Source organism: Heptranchias perlo, chromosome 25 (assembly GCF_035084215.1).
Source record: "Heptranchias perlo isolate sHepPer1 chromosome 25, sHepPer1.hap1, whole genome shotgun sequence".
NCBI classification, from domain to species: Eukaryota; Metazoa; Chordata; class Chondrichthyes; order Hexanchiformes; family Hexanchidae; genus Heptranchias; species Heptranchias perlo.
Window position 1 is genome coordinate 3094400 of NC_090349.1, and position 16147 is coordinate 3110546.

The following is a 16147-nucleotide window of genomic DNA, read 5'->3' on the forward strand; positions in this document are numbered from 1 at the left end:
TCTCCTAGCCTGCTGTCGGCATTCTATCCATTCCTCAAGTAAACATCCGATCGCTACGGACTTCTGTATCTTTTTAAATTTCCTATCTGACATCTTTGTTTGCGCACTTTTCCAAAGGACCTCCCCAACAGGCGTTCCCTTGTCTCCAATGTGACCCGCATACTCCCCGTATTGCGGCCACTTCCCTATTACGTATTTTTGAAGGAGTCCCTTCCAATCAAAACAGTCCAAGTCCCCAGGGCTTGGTGATTTCCCTTTATTCGTCATCTTACGTTATTAACTATGAATTAACCCAAACTCCTGTTCTCTGTATACTTTGCCAAATTCGGTTCGCCTCAAGGCTCCCACTGACGCAACGGAGAGATTTATCCTCGAGCCCACCCAGGGACGCCAAATATGTTGACCGGAAGTCACCGGTTAACGGTTTTGGCTTAGTACACAGAGGAAGAGTCAATTCTCTCTTAATTCTCAATTCGCTTTATTAACGTTATTAGATCATGTACATACCGCTTATACGTCTAGTTAGATATAGGCATGTAGTTTACAGCAGGTTATACAGGTTTATACTCAAACTAGGATTTAAACGCACACCCACTAGGTTTCTCTGCTAACACTCCCTGAGTATCAGGCTTTAAACGCACACCCACTAGGTTTCTCTGCTAACACTCCCTGAGTATTAGGCTTTAAACGCACACCCACTAGGTTTCTCTGACAACACTCCCTGAGTGTCACAGAATAGAAAGGATATTATAGTACCCGGAAAGGAGAGATACTGCTGGCTAGGCAATTCTCTTCCTTACTCCCGACGTCGTCTCTACGTCCCTGATGTAGTCTTTACGTCCCTGACATAAGGTTCCCACTTCCACGAGGGTTAGTCTCCGGAGTCTCCCTCACAAACAAACACACATCAACAAAAACACACTGAGCCCAAGCCAGCAACTCCTCAGTTTTATCCCCCAAGTCTGTCTTTTCGAATGATGCTGTCTTCTCTGGTTGGCTCAAAGTTGCTGCAGTGATCGATGTCATCCCCTGATTGGCTCTGTTCCAAGGGCCCAGGTAGCATCACAGTTCCTTTGTCTCTCTAAGAAGCGGAACGAATTCAAACCAGTTCTGGCCAGTTCAGACCAGTGACTGGACTCCAGGTCACCTCAGTTCAAAAGGTCAGTGTCTTTGTTAGCACTTCGAATTAAGCTCAATAGGTTTCTGCAGCCTCTGGCCAACAGGTGAAACTAGAACTAGGGGGCATAATCTTAGAATAAGGGGCTGCTCTTTCAAAACTGAGATGAGGAGAAACTTCTTCACTCAGAGGGTAGTGGGTCTGTGGAATTTGCTGCCCCAGGAAGCTGTGGAAGCTACATCATTAAATAAATTTAAAACAGAAATAGACAGTTTCCTAGAAATAAAGGGAATTAGGGGTTACGGGGAGCGGGCAGGAAATTGGGCATGAATTTAGATTTGAGGTTAGGATCAGATCAGCCATGATCTTATTGAATGGCGGAGCAGGCTCGAGGGGCCGATTGGCCTACTCCTGCTCCTATTTCTTATGTTCTTAAGACACTAATAATATACCAATAATAGTAGAAAATCAAGGGGCAAAGGGGAGGGAGGAACTAAAAACAATCACTATCACTAGAGGAAAAAGTACTAGGTAAACTAATGGGTCTAAAGGCTGACAAGTCCCCTGGACTTAATGGCTTGCATCCGAGGGTCTTAAAGGAAGTGGCTAAAGAGATAGTGAGTGCATTGGTTGTAATCTTCCAGAATTCACTAGATTCTCATGGTGTTGGGGGTAATATACTGGCATGGATAGAGGATTGGCTAACTAACAGAAAACAAAGAGTCGGGATAAAAGGGTTATTTTCAAAATGGCAATCAGTAACTAGTGGGGTGCCACAGGGCTCAGTGCTGGGGCCTCAACTATTTACAATAAATATCAATGCCTTGGATGAAGGACCAGAGTGTCTTGTGGCCAAATTTGCTGATGATACAAAGATAGGTGGAAAAGCAAGTTGCGATGAGGACACAAAGGGCCCGATTTTAGCAGGCCTGCGGGTTCTTGGCGGATGGGCTAGCGGGCGCGTGGGTAATGCGCCCGGTGAAATTAGTGGGTTTCCCGCGCGATCGTAACAGGCAAACCACTAATTGGATTCACTTACCTGCTCCTCCGGGTTCCCTGCTGCTGATCTGTGCGTCGGGCGGGCTGCGCATGCGCAGTAAGATCTGTCAGCTGGAGGCGCTCTATTTAAAGGGGCAGTCCTCCACTGACAGATGCTGCAACCAATAGCAAAGATGACTGCATGGAGCAGCCCAGGGGGAAGGCTGCTCCCAGTTTAATGATGCCTCACCCCAGGTATCAATACATGGGGTGAGGAGGAGGGGGAGGACAGAGATCTTCCACCCGGCGGGCGGGAGGAAGCGGCCTGCCTCTGCCACCAAGAAGGCCTGGCTCGAGGTGGCAGAGGGGGTCACCTGCGCCACCAACATATTGCCCACCTACATACAGTGCAGGAGGCGCTCCAATGACCTCAGTAGGTCAGCCACAGTGAGTACACGTAGTCTTTCCCCTACACTCCGTCTGTCACATCACTGCCCCCACCCCACATCTCCTTCGGCACTGCCAACACTACTCTGTCACATCACCCCTCATACCCACTCAAACCCCATCCTCATCTTACCTGCACCTACTCACCTCGCCAGTACTCACCCCGCCACTACCACGCAACCCAATCCTCATACAATCTCATGGCTCTATCTCATACTCACCCTCTCGTGCATCTCTTCCACAGTCAGCCTCACTCAACCTGCCACTACCTGTGCTGCAGCCACAGGGCATGCATCACATATGTGCAGTAGGCAGCGTAAGGCAAACGTGTCGTGAGCATGAAGGGGATGCACAAGGGTGTTTGAGGGTTTGTCATGGTTGTTACCTATATTGAATTTCAGAACAACTCACATCACACATTATATTGGCACCACTACTGCCATGTCTTCGTGAATCCTGTCCGGTTTGTGCAATAATGCCCGCTCCTGGGTATCACTATGAGGACCCACCACTGATGCCACCCATTGTGTCACTGCAGAGTGGGTGTAGGTGTATTTGCAGGGCTCTTCTGCGCAGACGACTGAGAGACATCGGCGATGTCCCCGGTTGCACCCTGGAAGGCTGCAGAGGAGAGGTTCGGGAGGGCAGTGGTGACTTTGACAGCGACAGGTAGGAACGTGGTGCACGGGCCAGCCAGGAGCAGCTCGGCATGAAAGAGACTGCAGATGTCCACGGCTACATGTCGAGTGACTCTGAGCCTCCGTGTGCACTGCTGCTCAGAGAGGTCCAGGAGGCTGAGCCTCGGTCTGTGGACCCTGTGGCGAGGGTAGTGCCCTCTGCGACGCATCTCTCTCTGTGGTAGCCCTCCCTCCTGCTGTACAGGTGGATGTGTCACAGCACTCTGTTGTGGAGCTCCACGTGTCAGAGGTGGACGGCGTGGCTGGTGAGGCTGGTGATGCTGTTCGCCCTCTGAGGAGGTCATGACTGCAGCTACGGCGGCCCCCATCTGCAAGATGTACATCTGAGGGGGTCCGCAAGGTAGGTACATGTCTCCGGACCCCGGGGTAAGTGTGCAGGTTGGTGACTTTGACTGTCAGGAGGAGGGTGGTGGAGGCCAAACTTTGTCCCAAGTGACAGAGTGGCCTCCTGCAATGGGTGAGGGTCTCCCCCCCCAACCTGTCAAATGGACCTTTGTAGCTGCCACAGGCTCACAGCTGCAACACGTCCATGCGAGCTGGGAGTGTTTCCCCCAGTGTGGGAAACAGTCCCATGTTGTTCCAAAATCCCACGTAGTCCCTTAATCAGGTCAGTTAATGACCTGAAATACCTAACTAAATATTGTCAAGTGGCATCCCGCTGGCTTTAATTGCCTGCGGGATTCCCACCAGCGGGGGCTGCGCGCGCACGCCGGCGCGTCAGCGGGGAACCCGGAAGTGGGCGGGATCGAGGCGGGATCCGGTCCCGCTCCTGGATTTTGCGATTTTCGGGGCCCCCCCGCCGAGAACGCACCCGATAGCGGGTGGTAAAATCGAGCCCAAAGTGTCTGCAAAGGGATATTGACAGGTTAAGCGAATGGGCAAAAATTGGCAGATGGAATACAATGTGGGAAATGTGAAGTCATCCACTTTGGGAGGAAAAATAAAAAAGCAAAATATTATTTGAATGGAGAAATACTACAAAATGCTGCGGTACAGAGGGATCTGGGTGTCCTTGTACATGAAACACAAGGGGCTCGAATTTAGCAGGCCTGCGGGTTCCCAGCGGGTGGTCCTCCGGGAGCGTGGTCAACACGCTCGGCGAAATTAGTGGGTTGCCCACGCGATCGTAGCAGGCAACCCACTAATAGGAATCAATTACCTGCTCCTCCGGGGTCCACGGCGCTGGCCTGCGCGTCGGTCGGGCTGCGCATGCGCAGTACGATCTGTCAGCTGGAGGCTCTCTAGTTAAAGGGGCAGTCCTCCACTGACAGATGCTGCAACCAATGGAACAAATTGCAGCATGGAGCAGCCCAGGGGGAAGGCTGCTCCCAGTTTAATGATGCCTCACCCCAGGTATCATCAGATGGGGTGAGGAGGAGGGGGAGGACAGAGATCTTCCACCCGGCGGGCGGGAGGAAGCGGCCTGCCTCTGCCACCAAGAAGGCCTGGCTCGAGGTGGCAGAGGGGGTCACCTGCGCCACCAACATATGGCCCACCTGCATACAGTGCAGGAGGCGCTGCAATGACCGCAGTAGGTCAGCCGCAGTGAGAACATGAAGTCTTTCCCCTACACTCCGTCTGCCACAACACTGCCCCCACCCCACATCTCCTTCGGCACCGCCAACACTATTCTGTCACATCACCCTTCATACCCACTCACACCCCATCCTCATCTTACCTCCACCTACTCACCTCGCCAGTACTCATCCTGCCACTAACACGCAACCCAATCCTCATACAATCTCATTGCTCCATCCCATACTCACCCTCCCGTGCATCTCCCTCACGGCCAACCTCACTCAACCTGCCACCACCTGTGCTGCAGCCACAGGGCATGCATCACATATGTGCAGTAGGCAGCATAAGGCAAACGTGTCGTCAGCATGAAGGGGGTGCACAAGGGTGTCTGAGGGTTTGTCATGGGTGTTACCTATATTGAATTTCAGAGCAACAAACAGCACACATTATATTGACACCACCACTGCCATGTCTCCGCGAATCCTGTCCATTGTGTCCAATAATGGCCGCTCCTGGGTATCACTATGAGGACCCACCACTGATGCCACCCATCGTGTTACTGCAGAGTAGGTGCAGGTGTATTTGCAGGGCTCGTCCGCGCAGCCGACTGAGAGACATCGGCGGTGTAGCCGGCTGCACCCTGGAAGGATGCGGAGGAGAAGGTGTGGAGGGCAGTGGTGACTTTGACAGCGACAGGTAAGCAGTTGGTGCTGGGGCCAGCCAGGAGCAGCTCGGCATGAAAGAGGCTGCAGATCTCCACGACTACATGTCGAGCGAATCTGCGCCTCCCTGTGCACTGCTGCTCGGAGAGGTCCGGGGAGCTGCGCCTCGGTCTGTGGACCCTGTGGCGAGGGTAGTGCCCTCTGCGACGCGTCTCTCTCTGCGGTAGCCCTCCCTCCTGCTTTGCAGGTGGGCGTGCAACAACACCGTGTTGGGGGGATCCACGTCTCTGCGGCGGACGGCGTGGACTGCGAGGCTGCTGGGGCTGGTCATGCTCTTCGTCCTCCGAGGGTGTCCACACACCACCCATCTGGCAGGTGTTGGTCTGAGGGGTTGTGCAAGGTAGGTGAGTGGTTCCTCGGACTGGGGCTCCGGTTTCGTGTCGGTCTGTCCTCTGGCTTGGCGGGGGGTGGTGGAGGGCAGGGGTTGCCCTATGTGACGCGGTCGCCTCCTGCGTGGGTGAGGGCTCTCCCCCATGGAGCGCACCTTGGCACCTGCCACAGGCTGCTGGCTGCAACACGCCTGGTTGAGGAGGGACTGTTTCCCCCAGTGTGGGAAACTCACTGCCTTGAACCGAAAATCCCACACTTCCTCTTTTGACAGCTGCTTCAGCTCATTAACTGACCACAACGAGCAAGGTAAGTACTCTCAAGTGGAACCCCGCTGGCTTTAATTGCCTGCGGGATTCCCACCAGCGGGGCTTGCGCGCGCAGCCCCGCACGTCAGCGCGGTACCCGGAAGTGGCCGGGATTTCGTCGCGATCCGGTCACGTGACCGGATATCGGGATTTTCGGGGCCACCCCGCTGGGAACCCGCTGGGAACCCGCCGGAAACACGATCCCAAAATCGAGCCCAAGAAGTCAACAAACAGGTGCAGCAGGTAATCCGGAAGGCAAACGGAATATTGGCCTTTATTTCTAGGGGGATGGAGTATAAAAGCAGGGAAGTCATGCTACAACTGTACAGGGTGCTGGTGAGACCACACCTGGAGAACTGCGTACAGTTCTGGTGCCCTTGTTTAAGGAAGGATATTCTTGCATTGGAGGCAGTTCAGAGAAGGTTCACTAGGTTGATTCCGGATATGGAAGGGTTGTCTCATGAGGAAAGATTGAACAGGTTGGGTCTATACTCATTGGAGTTTAGAAGAATGAGAGGAGATCCTGTTGAAACATACAAGATTCTGAGGGGACTCGATAGGGTAGATGCTGAGAGGATGTTACCCCTCATGGGGGAATCTAAAACGAGGGGACAGGGTCTCAGAATAAGGGGTCGCCCGTTTAAGATGGAAATGAGGAGGAATTTCTTCTCCCAGAGAGTCGTGAATCTTTGGAATTCCTTACCCCAAAAAGCTGTGGAGGCCAAGTCATTGAATACATTCAAGGCTGAGTTAGACAAATTTTTGATCAGCAAGAGAGTCAAAGGATATGGGGAAAGGGCAGGAAAGTTGAGTGAGGTAAAAATCAGATCAGCCACGATCTCATTAAATGTTGGAGCAAGCTTGAGGGGCCGAATGGCCTACTCCTATCTCTTATGGTCTTATGGACTAGGAACTGTGGAGAAGCAAAAGGATTTAGGTGTTCATGTGCATAAATCACTAAAAGCTAGTGCACAGGTACAAAAAACAATCAAAAAGTCTAATGAAATGTTGGCCTTTATCTCAAGGAAATTGGACTGAGAGAGAGGCGACAGACAGACAAAGGTAATGCACTGAAAAGAGAGCGAGAGACGCCCACACTCTTGAATCCTCTGTCCTTGTAAACTACCGCCCCATCACCAACTTCCCTCTCCTCTCCAAAGTTCTTGAATGTGTTGTCACCTCCCAAATCCGTGCCCATCTTTTCTGCAACTTCATGTTTGAACCTCTCCAATCAAGTTTCTGCCCCTGCCACAGCTATGAAACTAATCAAAGTCACAAATGACACCCTCTGTGACTGTGATCATGGTGCACTATCTCTTCTCGACCTGTCTGCAGCCTTCGACACAGTTGACCACACTATCCTCCAAAGCTCCTCTTCCATTGTCCATCTCATTGGGACTGTCCTCGCCTGGTTCCACTTTTACCTATCCGATCGTAGCCACAGCATCTTCAGCAATGGCTTCTCTTCCTGGCCTTCACTCCCTTGCCTCCAAGGATCTATCTTTGACCCCTCCTCTTCATCATCTACATGCTGCCCTTTGGTGGCATCATCTGCAGACATGAGGTTAGCTTCCACGTGTACGCTGATGACATGCAGGTCTATCTCACCATCACCTCTCTCGACCCCGCCACTGCCTCTGTGTTGTCAGACTGCTTGTCTGATATCCATTCTTGGATGATCCGCAATTTCCTCTAGTTAAACTCTGGGAAGACTGAAGCCGTTGTCTCCGGTCCCTGCCATAAGACTCTGTTCCCTCACCACCGACTCCATCCCCCTCCCTGATCATTGTCTGAAGCTGAACCAGACTGTTTTCAATCTATCTGATCCCAAGTTGAGCTTCTGACCACATATCCGCTCCATCACCAAGACTGCCGGCTTCCACCTCCATAACATTGCCTGTCTCTACCCCTGCTTCAGCTTATCTGCTGTTGAAACCTTCATCCATGCCTTTGTTACCTCCTAGATTCTACTATTCCAATGCTCTCCTGGCCGGCATCCCGCTTTGCATCCTCTGTAAAATTGAGCTCATCCAAAACTCTGTCCATATCTTAATTCGCACCAAGTTCCGTTCACCCATCACCCCTGTGCTTGCTGACCTACACTGGCACCTGGTCGGGCACCTCCAACTTAAAATTCTCATGTTTAAAATCCCTTCATGCCTCATCACTATCTCTATCTCTATAACCTCCTTCAGCCCTTTTAGATCAGTGGTGGGGAACCTTTTAGAAATAATAATCTGGGACAGAATAACAGTCACTTGGATGAGTGTGGATTGATTAGGGAAAGCCAGCACGGATTTGTTAAAGACAACTAACCCGATAGAGTTTTTTGATGAGGTAACAGAGAGGGTAGATGAGGGCAATGCAGTTGACGTAGTGTATATGGACTTTCAAAAGGCGTTTGATAAAGTGCCACATGGTAGGCTTATCATCAAGATTAAAAGGGGTACAGGAACAGAGAGATCTGGGGGTATATGTGCACAAATCGTTGAAGGTGGCAGGGCAGGTTGAGAAACCGGTTAAAAAAGCATATGGGATCCTGGGCTTAAAAATATAGAAACATAGAAAATAGGAGCAGGAGTAGGCCATTCGGCCCTTCGAGCCTGCTGCACCATTCAATATGATCAAGGCTGATCTTCTATCTCAATACCATACTCCCGCGCTCTCCCCATACCCCTTGATGCCTTTTGTGTCTAGAAATCTATCTAGCCCCTTCTTAAATATATTCAATGACTTGGTCTCCACAGCCTTCTGTGGTAGAGAATTCCACAGGTTCACCACCCTCTGAGTGAAGAAATTTCTCCTCATCTCAGTCCTAAATAGAGGCATAGAGTATAGAAGTATGGAAGTCATGGTGAACCTTTATAAAACACTGGTTCGGCCACAACTGGCGTATTGTGTCCCGTTCTTTAGGAAAGATGTGAAGGCCTTAGAGAGGGTACAGAATAGATTTACTAGAATAATTCCAGGGATGAGGGACTTTAGTTACGTGGATAGACTGGAGAAGTTGGGGTTGTTCTCTTTGGAACAGAGATGGTTGTGAGGAGATTTGATAGAGGTATTCAAAATCATGAAGAGTCTAAACAGAGTAGATAGAGACTGTTGCCATTGGCAGAAGGGTCAAGAACCAGAGGACATAGATTTAAGGTGATTGGCAAAAGAACCAAAGGTGACATGAGGAAAAACTTTTTTACACAGCGAGTGGTTAGGATCTGGAATGCACTGCCCGAGTGGGTGGTGGAGGCAGATTCAATCATGGCCTTCAAAAGGGAACTGGATAAGTACTTGAATGGAAAAAAATTGCAGGGCTATGGGGATAGGGTGGGGGAGTGGGACTAGCTGGAATGCTCTTGCATTGAGCCAGCGCGGACTCAATGGGCCAAATGGCCTCCTTTTTCGTGCGGTAACTTTCGATGATTCTATAACCCCCACCCTCAACACTGTTCCTCTGGCTTCTTGTGTATCCAGCCCATCCCTTGCTTTCCCTTTGGCAGCCGTGCCTTCAGCTGTCTAGGCCCCAAGCACTGGAATTCCCTCCCTAAACCTCTCTGCCTCTAACTCTTCCTTTAAGACCCTCCTTAAAACCCACCTCTTTGACCAAACTTTTACTTCCCTCTCCTAATATCTCCTTTCTCTTGGCATGCAAGGTTGTTTGATTACGCCCCTGTGAAGTGCCTTGGGATGTTTTTCCACGTTAGAGGTGCTACATAAATGCAAGTTGTTGATAGACCAGCAAGGTTCCCTGTTGAATTCTCTGGTCTGTGCCAAGTTCTCTGTTGTCAGCTAGGATAGTAATGACATCACAGCTGAGCAAATCCTGTTCTGACCCAACATTCATTCTCCCCGGTGTCCAGGCCAATATTTATCCCTCAACCAACATCACTAAAACAGATGATCTGATCATATATCACATTATTGTTTGTGGGACCTTGTTGTGTGCAAATTGGCTGCCGCGTTTCCTACATTACAACAGTGACTGCACTTCAAAAAAGTACTTAATTGGCTGTAAAGTGCTCAGGGACATCCTGAGGTCATGAAAGGTGCTATTTTAATGCAAGTTCATTCATTCTTTTTGTATATGAGCTTTATCTCCCCATGGAACATGTTCGATCAAATAATATACCCCCTATTGTGTAAACCCAATTCTAGAGTCAAATCAGCACTAAACGCTCCCCATGCTAAATTCCAATGCCCAGTTTAAAGGCACCCCACTCCCAATAACTGGTCACTAGGACTGTGTGAGCAGCACTGAGTGACACTTCAGTTTTATCTTGCTACAAATTTGCCCATTTTTGGATAGTACCAACCTTCTACTCAACATCTTGCTGTATTGGCACAGCCAAAAGCTGGTACTCCTATGGGTTAAAAGCCACATTCCTGCTAGACCATGGCACTGTTTGCCTGCCTGCCCCACATCTTTACATTTTGTGGAAAGGTGAGTAGATGTGAACCTATCTGTAGTATTGATTGGTCCAATACTTCTGGCTTCTAAACTAGAGGGTCATTTCTGCTTTTGTGTTTCTGGATAGCTCATCACCCAAATCTGCTTGGTATTTGGCACAGAAAAGATCAAACAAAATGCCATATACAAACGATTTTCTTGGTGCTTGCAAAATAAAGAACAAAACATTAGATCTGGTAATTATCTGATTAGTGTTTTTATGCAGCTTTATTATTACAAGTGGGGCTTAGTGACAGAACCTCAACAGGTTTTAATCGTCTGTTTTTTGAGTAGAAATCTCCTGTTCATAATGGCTGTTTCTGAGCTCCTCTTGGAGATCACACCCAGACCTGAACCTCCCCTTTTTTCTTTCTTTTAGAAAAATGAAAAGTAGCAAGAAAGGACTCACTGCTTTTGCAGCTGCATTACTGGTGGCCCTCATCCTATTCCTGGGCCTGTACTTTGGGCTGAAGTCCAAGGAAGTACCAGCTTATTCTTTCAAGAGAGCTGCCGTTGCTGCAGATGCAAGGAGGTGTTCCGAGGTTGGCAGGTGAGTCTTTCTTAGAGGGTCTCAGTTCGTGATGTCCGTCGGATGACTAATGCAACATTTTTACATAGAATTACAACACAGAAACAGACCGTTCACCCCAACCAGTCCGTGTTGGTGTTTATCCTCCACATGACCTGTAGCCCTAATCCAATGTGCCCGCCCTGTTCCCATATTCCTTTATTCCCCTTTTCTCCAACCACCTAGTCTTGAATGTTGACATGGTCTCTGTTTCAGTCATTTAACTCTGGTAGTGCATTCCACAGCCTCACAACCCTTTTGTAGAAAGGTTTCTCCTCCTCTGTCTAAATCTTTCACGATGTGGAGATGCCGGTGATGGACTGGGGTTGACAATTGTAAACAATTTTACAACACCAAGTTATAGTCCAGCAATTTTATTTTAAATTCACAAGCTTTCGGAGGCTACCTCCTTCCTCAGGTGAACGATGTGGAAATGAAGTCCTCGAAATGAAGTCGCATTTATAATTCACAGAACAATGCTGGTGATAACAGACAGTTTTTTCAACTGCCCGTTGCCAAGGCAATCAGTGTGCAGACAGACAGGTGTTACCTGCCAGGTCTCAGAATATACAAATCACCAAAAAAAACAACAAACAAAAAAAAACAGAGATAGAGAGGTAGAAACATAGAAAAGACAGCAACTGACCCGTTATATTAAAAACAGATAACATTTGTTCGCTGGTGGGGTAACGTGTAGCGTGACATGAACCCAAGATCCCGGTTGAGGCCGTCCTCATGGGTGCGGAACTTGGCTATCAATTTCTGCTCTACGATTTTGCGTTGTCGTGTGTCTCGAAGGCCGCCTTGGAGTACGCTTACCCGAAGGTCGGTGGCTGAATGTCCTTGACTGCTGAAGTGTTCCCTGACTGGGAGGGAACCCTCCTGTTTGGCGATTGTTGCGCGGTGTCCGTTCATCCGTTGTCGCAGTGTCTGCATGGTCTCGCCAATGTACCATGCTCCGGGGCATCCTTTCCTGCAACGTATGAGGTAGACAACGTTGGCCGAGTCACAGGAGTATGAACCATGCACCTGGTGGGTGGTGTCCTCTCGTGTGATGGTGGTATCTGTGTCGATGATCTGGCATGTCTTGCAGAGGTTACCGCGGCAGGGTTGTGTGGTGTCGTGGACGCTGTTCTCTTGAAAGCTGGGTAATTTGCTGCGAACGATGGTCTGTTTGAGGTTGGGTGGCTGTTTAAAGGCGAGTAGTGGAGGTGTGGGGATGGCCATAGCGAGGTGTTCGTCGTCATTGATGACATGTTGAAGGCTGCGGAGAACATGGCGTAGTTTCTCCGCTCCGGGGAAGTACTGGACGACAAAGGGTACTCTGTTGGTTGCGTCCCGTGTTAGTCTCCTGAGGAGGTCTATGCGATTTTTTGCTGTGGCCCGTCGGAACTGTCGATCGATGAGTCGAGCGTCATATCCCGTTCTTACTAGGGCGTCTTTCAGCGTCTGTAGGTGTCCATCGCGTTCCTCCTCGTCTGAGCAGACCCTGTGTATTCGCAGGGCCTGTCCATAGGGGATGGCCTCTTTGACGTGGTTAGGGTGGAAGCTGGAAAAGTGGAGCATCGTGAGGTTGTCCGTGGGCTTGCGGTAGAGTGAGGTGCTGAGGTGCCCGTCTTTGATGGAGATTCGTGTGTCCAAGAAAGAAACTGATTCTGAGGAGTAGTCCATGGTGAGCTTGATGGTGGGATGGAACTTGTTGATGTTATCGTGTAGTCTCTTCAGTGATTCCTCGCCGTGGGTCCATAGAAAGAAAATGTCGTCGATGTATCTGGTGTATAGTGTTGGTTGGAGGACTTGTGCAGTGAAGAAGTCCTGCTCGAACTTGTGCATGAAAATGTTGGCGTATTGGGGTGCGAATTTGGTCCCCATGGCTGTTCCGTGTGTTTGGGTAAAGAACTGGTTATCGAAGGTGAAGACATTGTGATCCAGGATGAAGCGGATGAGTTGTAGGATGGCGTCCGGAGATTGGCTGTTGTTGGTGTTGAGTATTGATGCTGTCGCAGCGATGCCGTCATCGTGGGGGATACTGGTGTAGAGTGCCGAGACGTCCATCGTGGTGAGAAGTGTTCCTGGTTCAACTGGTCCGTGGGTACTGAGTTTTTGTAGGAAGTCTGTAGTGTCGCGACAGAAGCTGGGGGTTCCCTGTACGATGGGTTTCAGGATGCCCTCGATGTATCCAGAGAGGTTCTCACACAGGGTTCCGTTGCCTGATACGATAGGACGTCCAGGTGTGTTGGCTTTGTGTATCTTTGGGAGGCAGTAGAAGTCTCCCACGCGGGGATTACGTGGGATGAGAGTGCGTAGGATGCTTTGAAGGTCTGGATCGAAGGTCTTGATCAGTTTGTTGAGCTGGTGGGTGTGTTCTTTGGTCGGGTCTGCGGGTAACCGTCTGTAGTGTTCCTGGTTGTCCAGTTGTCGGTATGCTTCTTTGCAATAGTCCGTTCTGTTCTGTATGACTATGGCTCCTCCTTTGTCCGCTGGTTTGATGACGATGTTGCGGTTGGTCTTGAGAGCGTTGATGGCGTTGCGTTGTGCTCGGGTGACATTCTGGACTGTCTTCTGAGTGCGGCTGATGAATCTGGCATTGACGCATTTCCTGACAGCTTGAGCATACATGTCCAGCTGAGGGCAGTGACCCTCTGGAGGAGTCCAGTTTGACTCTTTCCTCTTCGGTTGCTGTACCGCGGATCCCTCTGTCTGCTGTTCCGGATCGTCGATTGTCTCATTGGGTTCGCTGCTGAAATTTTGTGGTTTGTGGTAGAATTCCCGGAGCCTCATTCTCCTGATGAATTCCTCTGTGTCCGCCGCGAGACTCGTGGGGTCCATTTTGGTAGTGGGGCAGAAATTGAGCCCTCGGCTGAGAACTTCGATTTCGTCTGGTTGAAGGGTGTGGTCGGACAAATTGACGATAGACTTCCCTGTGGTTGCAACCGTGGTACCAGGGGAAGCTTGGTCGATGCTGGTGGTGATGCCGAGTTTCTCAAGCTTCCTGCTCTTGGTTTTCATGTAGGCAGCGTAGTTCCGTTGCCTCGTCTGTTTGGCGGTATAACGTAGCTGGTCTGCTGTGTCCTGAGTACAGGTTGAGAGTATGGACTCTATCTTGGTTTCGAGGTTGTGGCGTCTGCTGTAGAGTTGGTGTACGAGATGGTTGCGGAGTGTGCGAGATGTACGGCGGCAGAGTCTCTCAGCATAATCCGAGTTGTATGTGGACCTGAGTGGGTTCGTGATCTGGAGTCCTTTCGGGATCTTGTCTGCTTTCTTGCAGCTCTGTAAAAACTTGATGTCTGTGTCTAAATGCGCGATCTTCTTGGATATCCTGTCCACTGTGAGCCGGCAGTTTGTGGTGTCGATGGTAGTCATGATGTGGAGATGCCGGTGATGGACTGGGGTTGACAATTGTAAACAATTTTACAACACCAAGTTATAGTCCAGCAATTTTATTTTAAATTCACAAGCTTTCGGAGGCTACCTCCTTCCTCAGGTGAACGATGTGGAAATGAAGTCCTCGAAATGAAGTCGCATTTATAATTCACAGAACAATGCTGGTGATAACAGACAGTTTTTTCAACTGCCCGTTGCCAAGGCAATCAGTGTGCAGACAGACAGGTGTTACCTGCCAGGTCTCAGAATATACAAATCACCAAAAAAAACAACAAACAAAAAAAAACAGAGATAGAGAGGTAGAAACATAGAAAAGACAGCAACTGACCCGTTATATTAAAAACAGATAACATTTGTTCGCTGGTGGGGTAACGTGTAGCGTGACATGAACCCAAGATCCCGGTTGAGGCCGTCCTCATGGGTGCGGAACTTGGCTATCAATTTCTGCTCTACGATTTTGCGTTGTCGTGTGTCTCGAAGGCCGCCTTGGAGTACGCTTACCCGAAGGTCGGTGGCTGAATGTCCTTGACTGCTGAAGTGTTCCCTGACTGGGAGGGAACCCTCCTGTTTGGCGATTGTTGCGCGGTGTCCGTTCATCCGTTGTCGCAGTGTCTGCATGGTCTCGCCAATGTACCATGCTCCGGGGCATCCTTTCCTGCAACGTATGAGGTAGACAACGTTGGCCGAGTCACAGGAGTATGAACCATGCACCTGGTGGGTGGTGTCCTCTCGTGTGATGGTGGTATCTGTGTCGATGATCTGGCATGTCTTGCAGAGGTTACCGCGGCAGGGTTGTGTGGTGTCGTGGACGCTGTTCTCTTGAAAGCTGGGTAATTTGCTGCGAACGATGGTCTGTTTGAGGTTGGGTGGCTGTTTAAAGGCGAGTAGTGGAGGTGTGGGGATGGCCATAGCGAGGTGTTCGTCGTCATTGATGACATGTTGAAGGCTGCGGAGAACATGGCGTAGTTTCTCCGCTCCGGGGAAGTACTGGACGACAAAGGGTACTCTGTTGGTTGCGTCCCGTGTTAGTCTCCTGAGGAGGTCTATGCGATTTTTTGCTGTGGCCCGTCGGAACTGTCGATCGATGAGTCGAGCGTCATATCCCGTTCTTACTAGGGCGTCTTTCAGCGTCTGTAGGTGTCCATCGCGTTCCTCCTCGTCTGAGCAGACCCTGTGTATTCGCAGGGCCTGTCCATAGGGGATGGCCTCTTTGACGTGGTTAGGGTGGAAGCTGGAAAAGTGGAGCATCGTGAGGTTGTCCGTGGGCTTGCGGTAGAGTGAGGTGCTGAGGTGCCCGTCTTTGATGGAGATTCGTGTGTCCAAGAAAGAAACTGATTCTGAGGAGTAGTCCATGGTGAGCTTGATGGTGGGATGGAACTTGTTGATGTTATCGTGTAGTCTCTTCAGTGATTCCTTGCCGTGGGTCCATAGAAAGAAAATGTCGTCGATGTATCTGGTGTATAGTGTTGGTTGGAGGTCTTGTGCAGTGAAGAAGTCCTGCTCGAACTTGTGCATGAAAATGTTGGCGTATTGGGGTGCGTAAATCTTTCACATTTAATCTTGTATTTTATGTCCCTTCATTCTTGACCCCTCAATGATTGTTTCTATCTGCTGTGTCCCATTCCTTTTATAATTTTAA

At 50.0% G+C, this 16147-nt stretch overlaps 1 protein-coding gene across 6 annotated transcripts in view; it reads left to right on the plus strand.

The window, feature by feature from the left end:
* Positions 1-16147, plus strand: part of LOC137341934 (glutathione hydrolase 1 proenzyme-like) — a 325363-nt gene that overhangs the window by 225776 nt on the left and 83440 nt on the right. For all 6 annotated transcript variants that reach the window (XM_068005450.1, XM_068005448.1, XM_068005451.1 and 3 more), the window contains one exon: positions 10936-11106. In XM_068005450.1, the coding sequence (XP_067861551.1) occupies positions 10940-11106 (167 nt within the window). In that variant the 5' untranslated portion in view covers positions 10936-10939. The remainder of the gene's footprint in view (positions 1-10935; positions 11107-16147) is intronic.